The 23834-nt window shown below is 41.0% G+C and overlaps 1 protein-coding gene across 2 annotated transcripts; it reads right to left on the bottom strand.

Annotated features, from left to right (window-relative positions):
* Positions 1-615: 615 nt before the first annotated feature.
* On the bottom strand, positions 616-21797 carry wnt7ba (wingless-type MMTV integration site family, member 7Ba). Of its 2 annotated transcripts, none has more exons than XM_038738335.1 (4): positions 21439-21797; positions 5674-5900; positions 2134-2405; positions 616-1132 (listed from the first exon to the last, which is right to left on the bottom strand). In XM_038738335.1, exons 1-4 carry the CDS (start codon positions 21465-21467, stop codon positions 653-655), a joined length of 1008 nt encoding a protein of 335 aa, XP_038594263.1. In that variant the 5' UTR covers positions 21468-21797; the 3' UTR covers positions 616-652. The 2 variants fall into 2 exon arrangements, with proteins under 2 accessions (XP_038594263.1, XP_038594262.1); XM_038738334.1 differs by lacking the exon at positions 21439-21797 and adding an exon at positions 7348-8626.
* Positions 21798-23834: the final 2037 nt, after the last annotated feature.

Here is a 23834-nt window from a genome sequence, read left to right on the forward strand (position 1 = left end):
TATGCCACTGATAATGGATAAAAATAAAATATATGTAGAGGATTTTGCAGTTTAGTGGCTGTAAATTCCACTCCATAGGACTAAAAATCAGTTACTCTCAGTTTAAAATGTGTCAGTAGCAAATGAATGACCATAAAAGAGAGGGAAAATGTTAGAGTGATTGAGTGTGCTATCCATGTTAAGGCTTTGTGTGGTTTGAAAGATATTTTTACATAAATAATTGTGTTTTATTTTCAGTGTTCAAACAGAATACAGTGTGAGCGTACAGTTAAAAGTATTCCTCTGCTGTCTTCCAATCTTCATCAGGAGCCTGTCCTCCTCTCATGGCAGTCTGAAGCACTTTGCTGTCGTAACATTTCCAGTTAGCGTGTTACGAAAAGTCAAGATCCAACAATAGTCCTTGTTTTTACTCTTGTGCATGACATCTGTAAGCTACATCTTGTAGATGTCAGCTATTACAAAGAGAACATCGAATCCTTTCAGCTGCAACATGTTTGCATCATGTCACAGTTTTGTACCAGCGTGCAAGAAAATATGTTTTTTTTTTATAATGAGTCAAACCTCATGTCTGTCTTTAAAGAATTCCAAAAGAGGTTGTGAAAATGTGCAAATTGTTAAATAAATACTTCCTTATAAGTCCTTTCCTCATATCTTACTTGCAGGTGAAAACTTCTGATTTCTCACTGCAGGTGTTGCACTTGACAAAACAACACCAGTGGAACTTGCAGTTGCACTGCCAGACGCGCGTGTAGTGGTGTGTGTTGTAACCCCGGCCGCAGCACATCACATTACAACTGTCTGTGTGTGTCGAGGTGCCGTTGCACAGTCTGCCCCGTGTTCCTGCGCTTCCTGTGGCTGTGTCCTCTTCGCAGTAGTTGGGCGAACGCTCCAGGTACACCAGGTCTGTGTCCGTTGGCTTCTGGTAGCCCCGAGCCTCTTTGAGTCGTAGGAATGAGGGTTGGCGGAGCCGTGAGGCTCGCACCGGCTCTACTTGAACCGCGTCACTGTAGCGTTCCTTCAGCAGGTAACCAATCTCTCTGAACTTTGGCAGGGTGATCCAGCAGGTCTTAGTGGTGCAGGACCCAGACACACCGTGACACTTGCACTCCAGCTTCATCCTCTCCTCTAGGATCTGATCACACAGAGAGTAGAAATTAGATCTGTATGAATTTAAGGAGACAGTTAAGAGCAGAAAATATATTGTGTGTACACGTCCATGGCTTGAATTTGAAACAGTTAAACCAATCGCACAGCCTTTAAATCTGTCTCTTTTGGTAAGCTGGGCTTTCTGTGGACACTTCGACTTTCAGCACACCAACCAGTGTGCCAACTTTATGTCAAAAACCTGGGGAAAATAACTCACATCCCAAGACTGTAGTCTCTAATTAACTTTACCTTTCCTCAGACCACATAATGGCGTGACAGCCAGAGAAAACTGACCAGAGCAGTTGTGCAACCATACACATATAGAATTACATTGTGGTTTGAGACAGATTTATATTATAATGCCATACAAATATTTTCAGATGACAAAATTGACAGGTGATTGTTTACCCTTGTGACTGAGCTTGATGTTAATTTTTTTATAGTAGATACATTTTACATTGTAATGAGTTTTTAGCGACTAAGCTCACGAGCTAAGAACTAAACTCAGGGACATCTTGTAATTTGTTTGTCCAGAGCACCATAGTCATGGGTCTCAAATTCTGGGGGTGTTTGTGCTCGGCTTTATTTGGTTCAGTGTGTGCGGTGGTGCAGAAGCATGGTCTTTGGTGCTAACACAGAGAAAGGAAGAGAGAGAGAGACTTGCAATAATATCCTCTTATCCTCACTTAATGCAGACTAATTCAGTGAATGGATTCTAAGGCTATGGCACAACTCCATGTTGGCAGCTGTGTCTGCCCAGTTTTGCAATTTTGTCACACATACACACTCACACTTGAATGAAAACACTACACAATAAATAATTTAGTCATGTTTAAGAATTGTGGACAATCTATGTCAAATTATACATTTTCCTCTTCCCTACGGTGTTGTATGATGTTTTCATTAGTGAACCTCAAAAGTTGATTGGGTGGATATCATTTTATACAATAGTTCTTTGTGCAGTCAGATCGATTTTGCTGGCATTACCTTTCGCCCTGCCTCGTTGTTGTGCAGGTTCATCAGCCGACGGGCGTTCTTCTTGATCTCGCGGGCATCTACAAAGCGCCGCGAGAACTCCACGCCGTACTTGACATCAGCTGAGCAGCCTCCCCACTTCCAGCCCTCCTCGTGGTCGTGGTAGCCCTGCTTCTCGCGGTCACAGCCGCACTGGCTGAGGTTGCCTTGGCTACAAGCTGTGGTCACCGCGTGGGCGACTCCGGCTGCGGTGATGGCATAAGTGAATGCTGCCTCCCTGCTGCCTAAAGAGAAAAGAGCAGAATCGGAAGAAATTTGAGCCGTACTAGAAAGTAGTGGAAAGTACTAATTATTTCAGTTGAGTCGCTTGATCACGTACCTATACTTTTTACAGACATTCTAAAATCAGTAATTATAGTACTTTCCAGAAAGGTTATGCTGTTACAAGCAGGAGGATTTAGGTTTGGTTTGACCCTCTTCCTTAATAAAGGAATGTGTTGAAAAGCATTCTTTTTAAAGGAACACTGCACAGATTTTACACATGAATTGCAGCTAGCTTTTCTTGAGGAGTACTACTCTGTCCAAAAAAATTGTTGTCTTCCCCTGATGATGTCATAAGGGTTATTCCAATTTGGACTTGAGACAGTTTCTAGCAGAAAGCCTGCATTGCAAACTGGGAGTGTGGGGTTTGAAAGAACTGTGCATAGGAGGCCTGTGGGTCAAATGAAAGACGCTAATGAGTTGCATTATGGGAAAATTTAGGATTAAGCATTTGTGGAGCTGGAGCCATTATGCACTGGAGAATAAAACTCAGATTAACTCAGCTTTTGCTGCATTGATTTGTTTTGTTTCTTAAAGGCCCTCCACATAGGTTTTAAACTTATTCTGGCTAATTAAACCCATTCTCTCTCACGTACCTGACTTTCTGTCTGCATCTGTAGACAGTTTTCCAATAAAGGCAACATGCCAAAGAATAATGTTAAATAATCGAGTTCTCCATCTTAATTAAGTGCAGTAGGATGTTGCTGGACTGCTCCAAAGATTCTGAAAGGATATGTTCTTACCTTATATTTGTTAATGTCAGGTATCAGCACTACAACTTCAGTAGGAGATTGTAGTTAGTAGTAGTAATTTACATACTGTATGAGGCAGATTATAGGTCTGGATGTCAGAAGTTGACTTTGAGGAGCATCACTATAAAGAGCAATATTAATAATAACTTTTTTTTTCATTATGCCTTGTTTCATATCTCTGATCTGCATCCGTAGTCAGACACTGTTAGAACAATAATCAGTTTAATAAAGAAAACACAAGTGACATCTACTGGCTGACTAGAGCAGCTTTTTTCTGGATGTTTTTCATCAATGGAATTTCTCACGCGGCTTAAGTGTCATTCTGTGTCTGTCTTAGGCGGTCCACATTATTATAGCAAATGATATCGCTGTGTTGCATGTTGAAATAATCTGTGGCCAGGCTTGACTGAGATGCGCCCATTTCCAAGCTTTTGTATGTCACCATTTGAACTTCAGAATAAACACATTTATATTTATGGCATGGAGGGGGAAATGAATTTATTGGCACTACAATTGGTAATAGGATATCCTCCCTCTCCAATCAGGATAATGCTGGGCCTTGGTTCTTCTCAACAGCCCAGAGTATTAATGCATGGCGTCTCTGGTAGAGGCGATTCTAATGGCGCACTTCCAACCTGACAAACTCACTCGCAGAAACCATCGGGCCTGCGGTTCACCCGGTCCATAACTCATAACAAACTCTGAAGTCTTCTCTCATCAGGCTAAATCTGCGACCCATTCAGATATATTGTATGGTGAGCATTTCTCAAGGCATCAGGCGCATGCAATAGCCAAACAGCCATCTCCTCGCCCTGTGATTTGTTTTGATTGTACAGCAGTGCATGCAGGGTTCCATTGTTGCCATCCAGCTGCTGGAGCTGACTTCAATTAGTGGTTAGCATGGATCTCTCTGGTCTTTCTCAATGCTTAATGAGTTCACAGTGCCCGGCAGGTCAATCAGATGAAGTGGTGGATGGTACATAAGCGAGAGGGGTTATTGACCTGGCTTACATTTCTTTTTTTTAGAAACAGCAAAAATGGATACGGAGATGGCAAAAGGAAAACAATGTCACTGGGAATCCCTGAGGATAGAAGGAAATCTGACATGCTCAATATTTGTGTTTTCACATTAATTAACTGTCCAACTTCACTACTCATACTTTTTATACAGATCTAATAAGGTATGTAGTCTTCCAGAAAGGTCTTAATTGGTACAACTGTCTACATGGAGAGGACATGAGGATCAAAACTGGGTCCAACGTGTCTCTCTGGGCTCGCTTACACACCACAAGAGAAAGAGACATTTCCTCTGACAAAAGACATAAAGGGATCCAGACGTCTGTCTGCCTGTCTCCCGTGTAGAAGAAAGTGATTGCTCCCAGAGCTGCTAGATTAAACAAGGATCCAAACCCACAGCAAGACCGCAACAAAACATTTCGGACTGAAATACAATTTATGTAAGAAGTTCACATTAGGAGCAAACAGGCTTCTGTGAGAAATAAAACTGGGAATAATTTTGACTACAAGCGGGGAGACGTGTTAGTTTGTGTGTTTACAGATTGTGCAGGTTTGATATAAATGCTTTCAGAAAATGGCATACCCAGACAAGCATTAGACCCTGCTTCATAAGGAACTCACACTCCTTTTATGGATGCTCTGCTGTGACAATGTGTGTTACAAGCACAGTGATGTCACAGAAATGAACTACAGATTGACTTTCCTCCTGGCGAAGCTAGCGAGGCCTTTGAGTTGCAGTTTTTTGGGGGGTGGTTAGTGTATAAACGAAGCAGAGAAATTGTTGTGGTTGTTGTGTGTGGTATTCCAAAAATGCTTTCATTAAAGTTTCGCCACCCATCTCAAAGTCTGTTTCACGCCACTGAGAACTCTGTTGAACTATGCTGCGGCTTTTTCTAATGCCCGCTGACAACAGTTCCAGGAGGCCGAAGGACAATACAAGAAGAATGAGGAGACAGGCTGATCTCAAACCACAGCACTCAACTCACAATTCTGTCAACTTCAGTGATTGGAAGATCGGACCGCACGGCTCAGTTTGTTTTGGCAATTAACATACCTGCTGACACACCTGTGGACAGACACATCAGTCCTCACTCGTGCCTCAAGGATAAGATTTCCACTTGTAGTTCTTACTGACTGCTGTGAAAATGTCCAGGGATTTCTTTAGCTAGTGTTTAACAATAACAAGTCTTCCCCCTGTGGGAGGGCCTCCTGGCCGAGGGGTTTAAAGCCATGACCATAAACCTCGACATCCCCAGTTTGAGTCCAGCTGAGGACCTTTGTTGCATGTCATTTCCCTTCTTTGTCCCTTCATTTTCTGTCATCTATATAAATATATAATACAGGAAAAAACATATTTAAGACACCTGTCTTCTGAACCTACTTTGCTGATTCCCATGATTTATACGAGACAAATACATTTAAAACTCCTTCAGAAAATCTAAAGAGTTTCAAACAGACTAACCTACTCTCAGCTCTTGTCCAAAGACAGTCCTCTCGCCCAGGGCTGAGCAGTTCCACCGGCCGTAGCGAAACTGGTACTGACACTCATTGATGCCCAGCTGGGCGCCTTCGCCAATGACGATGATGGCATCAGGGCGACTCTGACAGAGGGCTCTCTGACGGGGGGCCAGTCCCGGTATCTTGTTGCAGATGATGTTAGCACCTAGAGCTACCACAGAGGACAGCGCCCTGGGCAGAAAGAAACAGGGATTAATGAGAGGGACTTTAAAGAGGGATTGTTTTTACCAGGAAGAAGTGAGAACAGATAGGAAGCAATGGAGAAACATACTCGACATAGAGTTACTCTGTGCTCTGGTTGAACATTACCTGGCTACGATTAGGTGATCTGATGAAGATTTGTTTCCAATAAGCAATAAAAATCTTGCTAAACTTTTCATTACAGGTGCTAGCCTATAGATCATAAAGATAAAACCAAATGAACAACACCAAATGAGAAGATAAGCGCTCCCTGCAACATTCATCCTTACCCCAGATCACATCATGTGTAATGGACCTTCATAAACACATGAAAGAGAACAATGGTTAAGTATAGATACAGGTCCAAATCCAGTTCATTTCTCTCTCTCTGAACCACCACAGCTATTTTAAGTTTCAGGCCTGCCCTTGTTATGAATGAGAGGCATGTATGGTGCAGCAATCATTCTCTTTGTGAGGGCCTGGGTCTTTTTATGCCGTAAGAAAGAGCTCATTACATAGGCTTATGCCTATAGGCAGAGCATGAAGTAGTCCAATATGACTCTTTTCCACATGCTGCTTTCCAATTATGGCCCTTCTAACGAGGTGCTCCCATGACAAAGTGGTTCTGGTGTAATGTGTAAATCCATAAGAGCAGGTTATCTCATCAGCTGTGCACATATTAGAACATGTAGAAATCATGTAGATTAAATATTGGCTTCATTCAAGTCAATGACCCTTTATAACTACTCAGTTTATGACACAATATTTGAATGAAAATGACATAACTGCTCATATCATGGTGTAATAAAATGAAAATGATTCAATAACACAAGTCACGCATGTTTCCAAAATTTTGGTTGACTGGATATTCCAAGTTACAGCTTTCCATTTCCAAAATAAACAGTTTTACTATAGGCAACATAAAATTGCACCCTCCTTTGGAAACAAAATTTTTGTTAATTTCTTATTAGCTCTTGTTCTTGTTGTAATAAATAAACATGCAGTACTTTGCTTTTTAAAACTGTTAATTAGTTTTGATTGTAATATCTGAAAGTATAAAAAATAAATAAATACATTTGATTCCGCTATAAAATTATATTCAAAAATCTTTTGGGGGGATGCCAGGGGAACCTTGTCTAAGGCACTAAATGTGCTAGGTCCGGCCCTGTTTATACGACACCATAACAAATTACAGCCACATTACTTAATTTAGCAACGTTAGAAGCTGACCTGCTAAATGTAAAAATCATGTTAAGCGCATTTCCTCGTCGTAATAAAACACCTGCAACAAGTATCTGATGCTTTCAGGCGCGGTCTAATTTTACTATCAAAGTTCCCGATGCGTAATTGAACAATTTGCGCATAAGGCACTGCTGCTTGCTAGCAAATCCAACCGATTTGTGTTTGAATGAATCAAGTGCATTGATAAGAAACCTACAGGTAGCTACCGCTGGTGAGGATGAGGAAGATCTGTGGGTAGTAGACGGACAGCAGCGCGCTGCGAGAAGAGATGATGAGCATGGTTGCGCATTGAACACAGCTGGTTCTGCTCTCTTGCGGTTTGAAAAGATAAGAAATGAAGTGGGAACCAGTATATCCTTTTTATCCTACGTCCAGGAGTTAAACGCTTGAGTGCCGTCTCTGCCTTCCGCTCTTGAGACGCGGTGTCTTCAGCTAGTGGAGCCGTGGCGCGCTGCGGCAACTCCAAGCTCCGCTGTCCATGTGTCGGAGATGAGAGGCTGCATCCCACGGCCGAAGTGCGCTCTGCCACCTGGACTGATAGGGGACTGGGTTGGGAAAAAGAGAGTGGCGGGTGGGAGCGTTGTGGGGGAGGGGGGAGGCAGACGGGGTTCCGGCTGTACGATACGAGCCGCTCACGTCTCCAAAAGTGAGACTGTTTGTGGCATTGGAAGGGTGGGAGACAGTGGCCTCTCCCGGTGCACCAGCCCCCGGGATGAGTCTGCAACCCGCATCCCATCGTATCCCCACCCCCAACATACCTCTTACCCCTACATCTCTCTCTCTCTCTCTCTTAGTCAGTGTTTTGTTGAAGCCTTCAGTTGTGAAGTTCATCACTAAAGGTAAAGTTGTACCATCGTCAATATTTGCAAATATATATTTTTATATTTTGCTGCTTCTGACGAAAAAAGTGGAATCCTATTCCAGCTCTGACTGATGCCCTGTTGTGGGATCCAACCCTTGACCCTCTTGGTACAATTATTAAAATGAATTTTATATTTATGAAACAATAAAAAGACCACCTTTTGTTAGCATTGTCCACCATAATGAATACACATCTTCCTCCTTTTCTCTATTTTAAATTCCTTTTAACAAATAAATTTATTGATTAAAGTAACTGATCGCAAAAAAAGGGTGGGAAAATGTAGTTTTCTAAGCTGGTACCTAGCACTATAGATGACCTAGCAACTGAGATGATCTGTTGATAATTGCATTAGTTTATTACAGAAGAATTATTTGAAATATTGATTAATCATGTAATTTACAAGCAAAAATTTATTGGTTCTAACTTCACAAAAGTGATTATTTGATGCTTTGTCTTATATGATAGTAAACTTAATATATTTGTGGTTTGCACTGGGCTCTGGGAAATTATCATGGGTATTTTATTTTTTTTTATTTTTATTTTTTTAAACCTGTCCTGCCCAGCAGCCTGGTATAGAGTATAATGACCTGGATACCATATTGTGCCAGACAGATTTTACTTTAACAAGAGAGTATTAAAATACTCCTTTGTCTGTTTTATTATTTATTTAATTATAATATTTATTATTTGTCACCGGGCCGGACAGGGGGGCAGACACGGGGATGGGGGGGCACAAACAGACAGCACAGAGAAAGGACAACACCTGTAAGAGAAGGGGGAAAGGGGGATGGAAGGTGAGGACAACAGGGAAAAGCAGTGGGAAACACCAATTGCAGAAAGCAACGAAACCTGCAATAGAACAGAGAGGGGGGCTTGGGGAGGAGAAAAACAACAACAACAAACAAACACAAACAAAAAAACAATAAAAATAATAATAATAGTAAAAGACAACCAGCCGAACAGCAGCAATAAACAGCTGACATATTAAGACAACTAAGAGAACAATGAAAACAAGAAACAGTCACACACACTAAATAAGCAACACAACACAGCCACGAGAGCTGGAATAATAATTAATTTAAATAAGTAACTGAAAGAAAGGCATCAGGAATAGTTCTACCAGGGACAACCTAAGTTTGTTTGTGTCTGTGTGTGTCTGTGTGCGTGTGGGTGAATGTGTCTGTATGTGTGTGTGTGTACATGTGTGTGCGCATAAGCCTGTTAAAGAATGTAGTTGGATATTTTTTAACAACAAAATGGTGATAAAATAACCACCAAATAAAGTGATACTATTAATAATTGTTAGTTGCAACTAATGACTAAAGCTGATGATACACGGAGAAACTTTTAGAGCAATAGCGCTGGGCAATGTTGCCATCAATGGTAATGAGTAAAGATTACTACCGTAATCCCCTTCCCCCACCACTCCGCCACCCTCCCTGCACTACCGCTATCTGTTCAAAACATAGTCGGACTTGCCACCAGCAACATTTCCCAGGAACATTGCTCAAAAAGTTGCCCCGTGTATCATCAGCTTAAGATTAATGTGTGAAAGGATAAACTTTTTTGTATGCAAGATCTTTGATGTATCACCTGATGTTATGCATTATTAATCCCAGGAGAGAAATTCTCCTTTTCTTTGTTCAGGTTTAGTACTGTATTGCTGGAGCCTCAGTTCTTCTCTTATTGGCATGCTTCAATTGTCAGTTGATGAGATTCATTGGTTTTCCAGCTCATATGCATCACCAACAATACGCCCTCATGTGGTAGTTTGAAGGAAATGTAATCACCCCAAAACATCCGGCTAAACATGGACACTGAAGTGCACAGCATGTAGTGCAGTATCTGTAAGCTACAATTTATCAAGTTCTTCTTTTTAATGAATGAGACAGACTTATTGCAAGATGTCTTTAAGACTATTTTCCCTTTTGGAGAAGCAGCAAAGGTTGCCCTTTTCAATTAATGACTATGTCAGAATGGATAGCACATTTTTCTACATGGTTTATATTGTTGTTAAACCCGTATAGTCTTTCAAGTGCCCCGGCGTAATCAGATGGAAAAGCCAACAAGGACGACACAAAAGGACTTTATGCTGTTTCTCCCTTTTAAAGATGTTCGCTGCAAACAGCGCCCTGTTTGCTGTGGGACTTTAAAGAGAGTGAAAAAAGTACAATGGGAGGGGACCTTCCTGTTCAATTCCACGGGGTCTTCAAAGGATGAGGAGTTTTATAGGTCTGCAAAGCAGAGTGGACAGAGGACAAAGTACGTTTGTTCTTCGCTTGTTGTTGACATTTTGGAGACCGAACATTGAGGAATTCCAAGCTTTACTTGAGCTGAGCAAATAACCACAAGGGGATTATATTAATAAACTTTTTTTCCAAAATGAGATATCAATCATCTGAACAAAAGTGAGACCTTCACTTAGAAAACGATTGAGGCTAGTTTTGTGGAAATGAACCTTTTAATTTAAATTCCCTGTTGCTGCCAACAAAGCAGTTTGAGAGATAGCAGTGATATGGATTATAAAAGAATACAATACCTTTCATTCTTTGGCTGTTATAAGATTGGCCTGATCCTTACGCCCAGTCAGACTGTGTGTAACCATAGATGCAGTCATATATACTCAGTACTGTAAATTGATGAAGAGCAGCATTGCCACTAAACTGCACCATCTTGGCTGCTGAAAAATTGTCACAGGATGTCAATCTACAGCTATTTCAAAGGACAACTCCCAGATAATGTCTCTGGCTCGTGGACAGCAGATTCAGAACCCTTTGTGTATATGTGTGCGTGTCCTGTACGCCTCTTAGTCTCTTTCTCGCTCCCTCTCCCTCTCTTTTACTGTCCAAATAATCCTCCTAAACCACAATTTCCAAAGCCAAGATTGCACTTAAGCAGCGTGTACTCACTGTCCTGGCGCTCGCACAGCGATATCTGTTTCTTTTCATATTTTGCACAGAAGACAAGGTGAACACGGAGATTTTTGGGGGGTTGCGCAGGAATTCTTCTGAAATCAGATCAGTGGTGACAGTGGTTGTAAAACTAACGTGACTTTGTTTTCTTATCTATCGGGACAGCTATCGGAGTTTTGACAGAAAATGTTTTGATAGCATCATCCCCGTGATGATGATGAGTGTCAAAGCTGGGGACAGGCAGGGAGAAACTGGAGCAGTGACCCAGAGGGGCCTCAAGCTGGATGCAGCCCTAAAAGGTCCAGATTAATAATGGTGTCTTATGGCCCTGTGGGCTTTTGGGCCTGTCTTGTGCTTGAGCCCAGAATCCCTAGCAGGATCCGTGAGTGGTTGTCATGGAAACAGTGTTGTTGATCATAATAATAAACATCTGATAATTCATCATAAGTGATATTTTTCTGTAAAAGAGCAGGGCTCATAGGTGAAAGTGTTAGACTTGACAATCCCATGCACAAAGTGGAAAGGAATGTAGTACACGCAGGTTCATCAACTATTTATGAATTTGGGGCAAAAAATAACATAGCACAATATGCTAATATTTTGTGTGATATCACTATGTCAAAACAGAGATACCAAAACTATACATACTTTAGAAAGTACATTGAAGCTTCTTTAGAATACATTGAGTATAGCGTTAGAGGCAGAGCACTGAAGTCACACTTTATTAGCTATTAGCTGTTGGCATCAACTGTTCCATTCATGTTTCACGATTACTGGCTCATTCACAGCTGCTTGGCTACCAGCTGACTAATAACATCCACTCACAGGACACTTCTTATCATTACTCTGCTGATTAGCTCATGCTAACACCATTTTGCTGTTTATGTTTTTGGTGTTGTTGAATTTAAGAAATTTAATATTCATGTGCGCAATGATTAAGGGGGATCCATTCTGCCAAAAAAATCTTTGTTGCTGCTTAAATTCTATGAGAGCAGAGCCTTTCCCTTTAATAGTCAATTCTCTAAAGTAATCTGACCAAACTGAAGTAGATTAGTTGACCATACACGTTAAGTCTCCATGAAATGTTTTGAAATGCTGCTTTAAGAGAAATGCTTTAATCTTAAATTAAGAAAAACATTTTTAACAGTGGTTTAGGACCTAGTCAGTAATCAAAAATGCAGTAAATCAAAATATGCAGTATATAAATATGCTACTCAGCATATTACAAACTATAAACAATGGAAATATTATCATAAAGAAAAGTGTAGGTCTTTTTTTGTCCTTGAAAGCCAATTTAGTGTTTTATACAGTAGTCAAAAATGGATAGTACAAAGAATAAAAGAATTCCCAATGCACTATTGTCATCATCACTATTACCGAGACCATCTGAGAACAACATGCAAAAACACTCGGGCCAGCCGGCATGTTGACCGTCATTGCATATGACATGCAAAATTACACCACATTTAAAAGGCAATAGCTGACAATAGCAAAACAGCAGAACGTGGTGAATGTTACATTTTTAACAGGCGTTGTTAACATTAAATAATAGGCTTAGCTTCCTTAAGTAAAACAATCTGGTCTATTCTTAGGATTTGACAATACAAAAAAAAAATACAGAAAATACAGATAAAAACCAGCCTTGTTCTTCTTTAGTATGACATTTGAGTTTTAATTAGATGGGAAAAGACGTGCATCAAAGGCCTCTGGCTTGTTTATCGTGTGTGTCTGATCCACTAAGACACCCTGACGGGTTTAATTTTGTTTAGGTCAGACAAGTGCATATGGGCAATTTTTGGTACACAGCGACATGCAACTCAAGTGGCTTTTCGAGCCTTAACAACGTCAGAGGCATTGTTTAGACTGTAATATGGCAAGACAAACACATGGTGCTTATATGTGTAATGGGGTAAAACGCATGCTGGAATGCACAAGAAATGTGAGTGTGGTTGGGGAAATGAATATCGGCCCCTGCACTGTGAAGGGATTACAGAGTGTTACAGATAAAAAGCAAAACTACCCCGGGGGCGAACTGGCAAGAGAGTATTTATGACACAACAAAAAGAAATTACTTTGTAATCAAATCTAATTTACACTGTTTAGAGTGTCCATGAAAACCGACAAAGCTGACATGGGGAAATTGTTTCCATGTTGGCGAACAACAATTCCACTTTTGAGCAATTATTGTCTTTGAAGTGTCCTGAACCTTTTTTAGAGCAGATGAAGGAAGGGCCATATTTTCAACAACGCCATGAGGCACATAAATGTCTTCAGAAATTTGTCCTTTTATGTAAACAGGATTTATGTTTTTGGTGTAGAAATACAGATTTAGAGTCGTAAACATGTTGCAGATGTTGAGAGAATGGATACACGGCATCACCAGAAAGGGCTTTGAATTCAACACCATTGAGTGACTAAGCTGCTACTTAGACCTGGTGTTTTTGTAAGCTTAGGATTCATCTGTGAAAGAGATTCACAGTAACTTCAAACAGGCTGTTACTATCAGTTGTTTATTTGTTGTCATGGGTTTAAATGCATTTTAAGGGAGTTATAAATGCATAACTTACCCTAAATGAGCTTTTCCTCCCAACCATGTACAATCCAAGCCCAGAAATAAATAGATTTTGAAGTACAACCTTCTTACAAATTAAATTATCACCTGAAGTGCCTAATATGCAGGAAAACCTCTATCTTCTCTGTTGTTCCAGTTTACTCAGTTGTAACTGCAGAGGGAGACAAAGCACCAGAGAAGGTCTTGGTTCAGCTCAGACTCCTCTGGTTTGAGTCAAGCATGTGCCTTTTACGCCAGAATTTTATCTTTCATGGCATGAAAATAGTAGCCGTCCTACGCTTTATCACAACAGACACTAGCATTGCATTATCAATACAGCTGATAAAAGTTTCATCATCAGGTTGGGATTTCTTTCTTCCTTCCCTTTCAAATATTTTTTATTTCAATCCTGACGTGAGTTTGACATTACCTTGTCCCAGCATTTCAGAGTCACAAGTGTATAAAGTGAGTTAATTTGGAGATCCTCAAGGGGGCTCTTTACTCCCATGTTTCAAAGTACAGGAGGCAAAGCTGTACAGCAGCCCGCAGTTCCCACCACCCCTCTTTAGTTCCACCATCTTGGTTCCTACCATTGAAATTTCAAAATGTAACCGTCAACGTTTGTTCAAACACGGGACGTGTCACATTTTTCCCGTGGAATCGCTACCCTTTTGGTGAATCTCAAATCAAAATGTAATTGTATTCATTGTTTGTTGCTTTCCATGAATCTGTAATCCTAAGGTTTTGAGAGCACACAGAATACAGAAATGAAACGGCTATTTCTGAACTCACTCCCACCATCATCTGAAGCTGCTAGGACTATTTTACATCACATGTGAAAAAGGGAACATGTATACTTCCATACTGACAGAGTTTTCATTTACAGTACTGGAAGTGTCTTTACATACAAAACGAAACACAAGCCAGACATTAGTATTTAACAAAGAGATTCAAAAGCCTTCCAAGTCTCCACAGACACTACAAGAACACATCTAACATACTGTCATGTGCTGACTGAGTGCTGAATCCTGTTACACTATAATTCCACATTTGTCAATTTTAACATGCGATTTCCTAAACAATTATGCCTATTAGTAAGATTTACTTAAACGATAATCCCGAGTCGTGCGTGCAAAAATAAATAAAAAGTTTACGTAACTTCAGGATTTGGTAGAAGATTGCGTGGTGGTCATCAGACTCATGATCCCATTCCCACCCCTGTGTAATCCTGGGTTCAAATCCCATCTGCTCCATTCTGCGATGCTATCTGAGTTGAAACTGCCAAAACAAAAATGAAGCCACTTCATATCCTCCTGCTTAAGGTCAACTGGCAGCAAATGATTCAAATGTACTTAGTTGGGGTTATTTATCTTTAAATATAGTTTTTATTTTTCATCATGCATTATTTCAAGAAACAGAAAAGAATATGAAAAATGTGTTAGAAACAGGTTTTTAATCCTGCTAAATATAGAAGAAAACCCATTTTCTTCTTAAAGGAACTTGGTTAATTATAGACTTAATTGTATTTGTTCATTTACATCACCAACGATTGTTATTCCACTGCAGCTGGTTTGATCCAGTACAACTTGATTTGATCTGTTAGTAATTCATATGTGAAGAATTATTGCACTGGAGCTATGGGAATCAAACATGTGTTATACTTCTGTAAGTTTCTATTCCCTTAAGAATACTTGGCCCTTAATGGGTTGGGCCTTACTGTCGAAACACTCTAAAAATCGCTCCCACTCTCTTTCTCTTCCTCTCACACACACAAATTGATACAACCACAACCTCTTAACCGGTTTTAGCAGGCTCTAATAGCTCAAAGTTGGGGGAAAAAAAACTTTAGTTAAAGTCACATCATGTTAGTGCTGACCTTGCTGATTGAGTTTGCTCACAATCACATGGGTCAAGACTAGGGTCAGGCCCATGGATCATTTAGTTTAATGGCTGTTTCCTGCCTGCTCAAATGTACGTGCCACATTGTAGGAAACGGCGAGATGCAACCATATTATTACAGGACATAGTGCAGCAGGAGGGTGGATTGAAGGTGTGCATTGAAGGTGTGCAGGGTAAGAAAGAAAGGGGGCGTAAGGCACCTATAGAAAGAGGGAAGAAAGAAGAAGGAGGATGGGGCGAGGGAGAGAAAGATCAACAGCAAAGAACTAACTGAGAGCCACATAAATAAAGAAAGAGATGGTGACAAAGGCAGAGAGCTCTACTAATTTTGTGGCCTGTCTGTGTCACCAGCACCCTGTTGGGACGACAGATGTGCAGATGATGTCATGTAGAAAGGGGATAGGGCGGGAGGGGGGAGGAATCAGAGCGCGGGAGGACAGTGGACAGGCGGAGCCTCGATCTGAGAGAGGCAAGGGGGATAGAGGAAGGGAGGGAGAGAGGGAGCAGGACCGTGGCAGTCCTGCATTGCCCTGCAGTCACGCAATTATTCAGTTTTCATAAGATGTGAGTATAGTTTAGAAAGCGTGAGCACTTTCCAAAAAGAGCTACTTGTGCTTCTTAACTTGCCGTTAGTTGTATATAGTAATGTCTTTGCATGAATGTGACCAATTGAGGAAACCGAAAACGTCTGCATTTGCCGCGCCGTCGTCATTTTGCACTGCAGAGGCAACAAATGTGCTGAACTGGTGGTTTTAGTTGCAGGACCTCTCACAATGCGCAGCCTCTCCAAACCACACAGGCCATTGGAGCTATAATTTACTTAGTGCAGTCATTGCTGAAGTTTACCCTCCCATCCCCTGACCGGCCACAGCATAAGAACCCAATTGTTCTCATGGTCTGCAGTGACAATGGCTGTTTGTGGTCATCCAGAGAAAAAGAAAGTGAGAAAGAGAAAGGGAGAAAGTGGAGCCATACGATCCAGTAATTTGTACCGTTCACTGCTAAAGATATAGTCAGGGTCAAGCTCAGAGTGGGGGGTCAGGGTGACCGCTGAGCCCTGCCGGGATCACCTCAAGGACACAGTTTTCCCAACGGTCTGCCCCATGCCTTGTGCTTTAACCCATCCAGCCCTCTAGCAGTTAGAACTGTGTGACCAGCTTTTAGCTTGCATGCATTTCAGCAAGAAGCTTCCCAGCCTCCTCTGCCCCCCACCTGCGCCCTTTCAGGCCATTTGTGCTGGCATGGCAGAGGGAGAAATTGAATGAATTAGGCAGTCGGATGTTGCCTAATTGTGGTCCTGCACAAATGCAGCCATTCCTGGCATTGTTATGTGTTCGAGTGAGACTGAGAGGGATTGTGCTCCTCGGTCCAGCGCAGGAAAGCAGCTAATAAGTGAGACAACCTGTGGGAATCGGCCCAAACCAAAAGAGGACTGAGGCACTTTTTCCCCACTCTGTATTTCTGTTAGCTTTGCTGTTTGGGGCTGCTTGTGAACGTTATTGATGTGAAGTAAAGGACAAAGGTCCAGTCATTGATTCATAGATTGAATCGCGGCTGGACACGTGGCAGCTCTGTATTTAAAGCGACGCAAAACAAGATAAACATCAATGTAAAAATGGAGCCCGCCCCCCTCCTTGGTTTAATTGACCAGCAGCAAAAAAAAGGATCACTTACTCACACACCTCGACACAGCCCGCACACACAATGTGAACACAATGTAGCTTTTCAAGCAGATAAGACACTGATAACTGCGCAGGCCTAGAGTTACAGATGGCAGCTGCAGCCCACTGTTTTCCCTCTCTCTCATGGGGAAGTGGTTCTGACCTGAGCTAGAGGACACCCTAGGCCCTCCGGGTAATCATTGACCTGTTACCTGTGGCAACCAAGCCACAACATACTGTATAACCACTGGACTGCTGATAATAAAGTGATAACGCTGGTGCACTGACACAGTCTGAATGTGCGTGCATGTGTGCTCGCACTATGAATTGACATCTGATTTCTAAAATTAACGAAAAGTTACACCAAACTATTAGTGGCATGTGCTCTTCTCAGTAAGCCCCAGGAAAAGCTATCCTTTTCATTATTTCCCTAAACAGGGCGTTGCTATAAAAACATGCATGCTCAGCCAACCTACACTGTGTAAACAAAACTTTCATTGAAAATATTGAGTGCATTCCAATAATGAGGAGATGTACAAAGAGAAGCTTTAAAGCAGATTTGATGTCCCTCCTACTGACTGATACTTCAACTTCAGGTATCAACTGGCCAAACAGAGCTGCTCAAATGTTTATTGAACTTCATATACATGGAATACTTATCTGGAATCAGATTTTGCTCAGAGTGACTTAGTAACTAAAGGTGGTGAAGGTGAAAAAGGTTGTGATCGGCTCGCCTGGTCAGAGCAACGCTATTGATCAGATCTTGAGTCTTTTAATGGCGCTAGGTGGGGCGTGGCACTGCACTGCAGCACGTTTGTGGGGAACAGGCCGGGGTACCATCCGAGGAGAGGAAGAAGCAGCGAGAGGAGGGTCGGGTAAGTGAGGGCGGTGGGGGAGAAACAGCAGTTTGGCCCTTGACAAAGCCTCCTCCCACTTTTTTTCCACGCCTCTCCTCCTCTGAAACTTGCTCCTTCCTACCTCTCCTCTCACGAGCTGCCGTCTTTGGGTGCTCCGTGCAGAATTGTCTGTGTCTGAGAGCAGTGGCCTGAAATAAAACTAAGAGGGGCCTTGGGCGGCGGAGAATGCTAGCTTTGTCTCAGCACAGTCTGGAGACATAGTATGGAAAGAGCTCAAAGAGAGTGGAGGGTCTGATTGCAAATTAGCAGTGCCAAAGGGAACACCCTGGCCACCTCCTCAACATTCAACCCCCTTCTCCTCTCCTCTCCTCATCTCACCTCCTCAGATATGTTGCAGATAGACGTGACAGTCAAATTAGGGAAGAAATTAAGGTTAATGGTGGAGTCAATACTTTCCCCTTGTAATTTTTTTTCCTTATTGATGTGAGGGAGTTATTGGGTGAACAACTTGTATAAAATGAAAGATTGATGAGTATTGAGTGCTGAAGTCCATTTAGGTGTAAGGTTTTAGATGATAAGTGCTTAATAAAAGATCTACAGTATGTCCATTAGTGGGGCTTGAAGTGATATTTCACTTTATATAGAGATATTTTCTGGTGTATTTGTTTTAAAGTTTGACATTTGCTGCTCAGGGGAAGTCTCAGTGGGAATTGTCATTTTTTAAAGACCACATAAGTAACTGCAAGTATGCACAACTATTTCTAAAAAAAAAGTAGCAAAGAACAATACAAAATATAACTTTTGCCTTATGATAGTTCTTATATGGCTTCAGCATATTCATTTACACATACAATAAACACTAACAACAAAAATCTTCAATGGAGAAGGAACAGTTGAAATTCAAATAACAATCAGCTTTATTAACAGGGCTTTGTTACAAAAAATATTATCTAAAAGGAACAAAATTATATTTATAGACTCGTATTATGTTCCATAATGTGTAAAGTATCATATAGAATTATAACAGATAGAAGCTCTAATAATAGGCTTTTATGTATATATCTGTGTTTGGAACAAATACAGACAGCTGCATAAAAAATAACTGTTTACTGATAAAAAGTTATATAAAGTCTTTATTAACCATTATGTATGCTTGGAATAAATAAATTGGTTTTACAATGTTAATACTTATTTTTCCTATATAATATTAAATACTGCCATAATTAATTACATACTGATAATAATTTGTTTAGAACTGGCTAAAATAAAAGCAGTGATAATAAAGTGTACACACAGCTTTCATTTATAAAGCAGTCTTTCTAACCAGTGGACATACGAGTTTTTAATACTTGTTAACACTCGGCTTCATTTCACTTTGAAACACTGGAAGAATATTTGGATGAAAAAATAATGTGTGTATTTGTCTCGATGAGCTGAATCTCCATCAGTACGAACTTGTGTCACCTTCTATCACATGCTCAGCCTATATGCAGCCAAACTGTAGGAACACACACAAACATGCTGTCTTAATCCTATAGTATCTTTCTGTGCTGATGGATATAGGCGTACAGTACACACAGCAGTCACTGAGTGCAACTGTAAAATCACCTATCAATACCGATTGACCACCACTCAATACACTCGCATCTGATGTGCAGGTTCACGGTTGGGACTGGTGCTTCGACTCATGTGCACAGAGCCAGAAAACACACAAGCACTTGAGCTTGAACAATGGCATAAACAAGCCTGTGTTCAACTGAACAGCAGAGCTTTGCTTTTTTAAGTAAATTATTAATTCTGAGTAATGTGTTTCTTTCAAAGATTAAAAATAACTATACACAAACACATTGTGTTTTTATTTGCTTCCTTCTCTACAAACCAATTTTATTTTAAGGGACAATAAAGTTTTTTTTAAATAAACTGAGCTCAAATTCCATAAAAGAATTTTAATTGTTGTTTTTTAAAGTAATAATCGACTTTTAGTTACTTATTTACTCATTTGCATCACATTACTGGGAGGGTGTGTTCTTAAACATTCCAGGGAGTCTATATTAATAGTTAATTTTTATCCATGCACTTTATTTAACATGCACTTTAATTTATGTCTCTGCATTGTAAATAGTGACTCTGCAGGGGTCTATCCTGGAGGGTCAGATTTAATTTGCTCTCTATATGTTGTCGGTTATTATTTGATGTATTTATTCTGCTGGAAAACTCAGCTTATAAAGTTGGTAATATCTCTCTAGCCTATCTATCTATTTGTGTGTTGCATTGTGTGTGTGTGTGTGTGTGTGTGTTTAAAAGCAAATTTTAATAGAGAAGACAACGAACATGCAGATGGAGAACAATCTGCTCTAATCTGCTCTGCTAATATTCTCATCCCCTTACAGGCCCAATTCAAGTCCAAATTGTTTCAGATAGCCTACATTTACATGTGTATTGTCATCCACTTAATTCATAACCAGCACAACAGGTTACATGCATCTCTAAATGATGCCACCTCGCCGGGATTTGATGTAGGGGGTAATTTTTTAAATATCTTTTGAATGACAGATCGGTCCTGTAACGGCTCCGTCTCTTCTCATCTCCACAGCTGATTAATCAATAAAGTGTCTGTGAGGCAGATCCGATAACCCAACAAGCCTGGGCTTGTCTTCCAAATCACCTGTGGTTTTCTAACTGGATTTAACTAGACCTTCATCAACTTACAGAGGAGACAAAACTGAATCAAGCTCATCAAGGCAGGTACACAGGTGTGAGAAAAGAAGCCTTAGGTCACACATGAGTGTGCTTTATTAGCTGGCATAAAAAGAAAATAATTAGGTGTAGTGCTAAACATGTAGGCAGCAGGAGAAATGAATTTAGCTATGTGTTTTTGCTTTTGTCAGAGCTGTTTTAGCACTATTGGAGGGCGATGCAGTCACTTAGGGCATTAAGTATTGCTTTTTAATGGTTCATTTTCTTTAACAGGATGCTTGCAGCTTGTTTGAAATGCATATTTTAATGTGAATAAGACTTTCAAGCTAAGCCACGTGGCCAGCTTGCTGTTAAATAGGTGGGGGATGACACAAACGAAAAAAAAAACCCGGAATATTATTTCTACAATAATCCAAGATGGAGTTTGTGTACAAGCTACAAGTGTGACTTTATAGTGACCATGGTGTGCTTTATTGAATTTTCTATCAATTAAAAACAGCAGTGTAGGCCTATTAGTCCCGTGCGGTAATGAAGTGCAGTTTATAATGTCGCGGTATTTTGTGTATTTGCAGCCCTGTAAAGTGAATGACATAATGAAAATGTCTTTTTCATAAGGCTGACATCAGGTGAGTTCACAGAATCAGATGGTGTTTTTTAGAACCGCGGAGGGGGCATAAGGAGAGGGGGGGGGGAGTCAGCCCTTAATAATCAACTCAACGCAGCCTAGTTTTTGCAGATATTTCAATGTGATGTGCCTTTTTCTTTTTTGCCTTTTAGGAGACACTAAATAAGCAGCGCGATAGTGCAGCCTGCCGCACACCCAGGCTGGTTGTATAACAGAGCTTTACCTCAGCTGAACTTGATGCATCTGGTTCATCGGCGGCGGCGCAGGACGCGCGGCGCAGTCTGCAGCCTGCGTGTCCCCACTGAACCGAGCTGGATGGCCGCGGAGCGAGACGCAGAGAAGGGGGGGGAGAAAGACATTTCTTTCACGGCCCGGTAGCCGCTCACGGAGACCGACTCCCAGCACGTCCAACGTGACGACATTTTCTACTTCTAAGCCTCCAAATATTGTCGCCTTGTGCTTTTTATTTTCTGCTCTTTTGTGGGCCCGGACACATAACAGAAGAGAAGCCACCGTTTAGAAAACATAAAGCCCGCGGACTTGGGAGTTGGACACCCCGGAGGAAGAGACCATCCAAGTTGAACTTGAGACCTCTCGGTGCGTAGTCTTAAATTTACTCCTTTCTCTTTGTGAGGCCATTTTTTTTACCTTTGCATTTGCGTAAAAAAAGCGGTGTTCGTTGTCATTTTTAACCGTACTTTATAAAGCACAGGCATGTAGCGGTATATTCCCCCCAGACTGGGTCAGCGGATATTGACACTGTTACGACTGAACCGATTCACAGTCTTTGGTGGGGAAGTTTCCTGGGTGCGAAAAACAACCGCGTTCGGAATAACAGCTTCACGTAATCGTCTGTAAATTTGAGAACAAGTCCCAAACATCTACCAGTCTTTACGTCAAGATAAAAAGGTTTGCCAGACTGTAAATTCTCTGTCGCAGTACTAAGAAAAGAGGTCGCCTTTTCGTGCCCTAGTTTCCCTTTACAGAAAGGCATAATCTTTCCCTTTGTTGTCCCCGATGCAAACAAAGATAGGCAGCCGGGCAGATCACGTCAATCTAGCGGAAAACATCACCGCTCTCCAAGTGAGCAATTTATAGGATTTCAGCAAAATGTGCATTTAATTAGAAAAGCGAGCTGAGATAATCAGTGTATGTAAGACACGAGAACATATGGTAGAGCTGTGCGGTTTCCCCTGATGTGTCACTGTGGTTTCCCTCTGAGAAGTTTTTGATGAAATTAATTCATTGAAATCTGAGAGGAGCTAACTCAGCAGTAGCTGGATGTATTTTTAATGGTTAAAGGCCTATGTGGGCTTCCTGTCTGTTTCTGGAGTGTACAGTGAGCATCTTTAAAAGACTTAAAAATGTTAAATTCAACTTAAATTCCACTGAGAAATTAGAGCGAGGATGTATGTGATAATATTTATTTGGCATTATATGTGAGTGTGTGCTGAAACAGTTATAACAAGGCATTCTACAGGTAGGACATGTAGGTTTTTACATTAGAGAACAGAACAAATAAGTAGCTTTTAGGTTCATATAGAGTTCACTGTGCATCTTTAAATCTTTTCTCCTTGTGGCTATAGATTATTAATTGATAAAACTTTGCATTTATCTAAAAAATAATAAAAAATACATACATTTTTTTTTTCTGAGCAACTATAGAATAAATGCAACAGTGCATTTAATGACGTAGACAGATAACTGCTTTGCGATAGAATCACTTTTTTTCTCCACTGCGTTAAAACGCAGGTTTTAAATTGTGAGTGTGCTGCTTTATGGCACATTTCAAACACGTCACCTTGTTATTTGTGAGGTTTAAAGATAATCTCTTTATAGTTTAGTATGAGATATGCCTTTATACCACAGATAACCAACTAAAAGTCAAAGCAGCACACACACTACACTTTATCAGTTTATCGGAAAGGGTTCTTTCAGTTCATCTCTGGCATTGTGCACATCTGGCCGTGTATTTTTCTATATGTGTGTGTGTACTCTCGAGGCTTCATCTGCAGGCTGCCGGCCAGCCAGGTAAGACTGTGCTCATGCTGGAGTGTCAGCCGAAATTGCAACGTAGCAGTATTCCCCGAGAAAAGATCTGTGTTGGTTGACAGAAACACGGTGTTGTGCTATTGCACGTTCTCTACCCCTCCATGTCTCTTTTTCTCTCTCTGTCACTTGCATAGAGGAACTCAACTGTCAGGAGCTGAAATACGAAGTGGATCAGAATGACCTTTCGGCCACAGCCCTCAGACACAAACACACTGTTTTATGAGATGTATTAATACCTTGATATTGCATGTTTATAAAGCGCACTCACCACTATAAACAGGAAGATGCCATTGTGCCTTCGAGAAAATGGTGCAGAAACACAGGTGGCCCTCAAACAATGGACTGGGGTACATTTCTCCACTATGAGTCAGCGGGACAGGAGAAAGCACATGGCTGCAGAGTGAAAATTGGCGTGATTATCATCTGATTTACCCAGCCACCCTGTAGCTCAGAGCCTCGTTGTGGGCCATATTGGCACTGGCCAATATGGAGAGGAGAAGAGGCTTGGATTCACCCAAATTTTCTCTCATTTGCTTTCAGAACAGCTTCATCCTACCTCCCACACTC

The sequence above is a fragment of the Micropterus salmoides genome, unplaced genomic scaffold (genome assembly GCF_014851395.1).
Source record: "Micropterus salmoides isolate LMB-PRFRI ecotype aquatic unplaced genomic scaffold, ASM1485139v1 Ms_hic_scaffold_23, whole genome shotgun sequence".
In the NCBI taxonomy this organism is placed as follows: Eukaryota; Metazoa; Chordata; class Actinopteri; order Centrarchiformes; family Centrarchidae; genus Micropterus; species Micropterus salmoides.

Excerpts from the sequence above, each read along its gene's own strand:
- wnt7ba (XM_038738334.1), bottom strand. The coding sequence starts at position 7,430 with ATGCTCATCATCTCTTCTCGCAGCGCGCTGCTGTCCGTCTACTACCCA. Across the intron at positions 5,901-7,347 it reads CTCACCAGCGGTAGCTACCT|GGCGCTGTCCTCTGTGGTAG; the intron begins GTAGGTTTCTTA and ends CTTTCTGCCCAG. Across the intron at positions 2,406-5,673 it reads TGGACAAGAGCTGAGAGTAG|GCAGCAGGGAGGCAGCATTC; the intron begins GTTAGTCTGTTT and ends TTTTCTCTTTAG.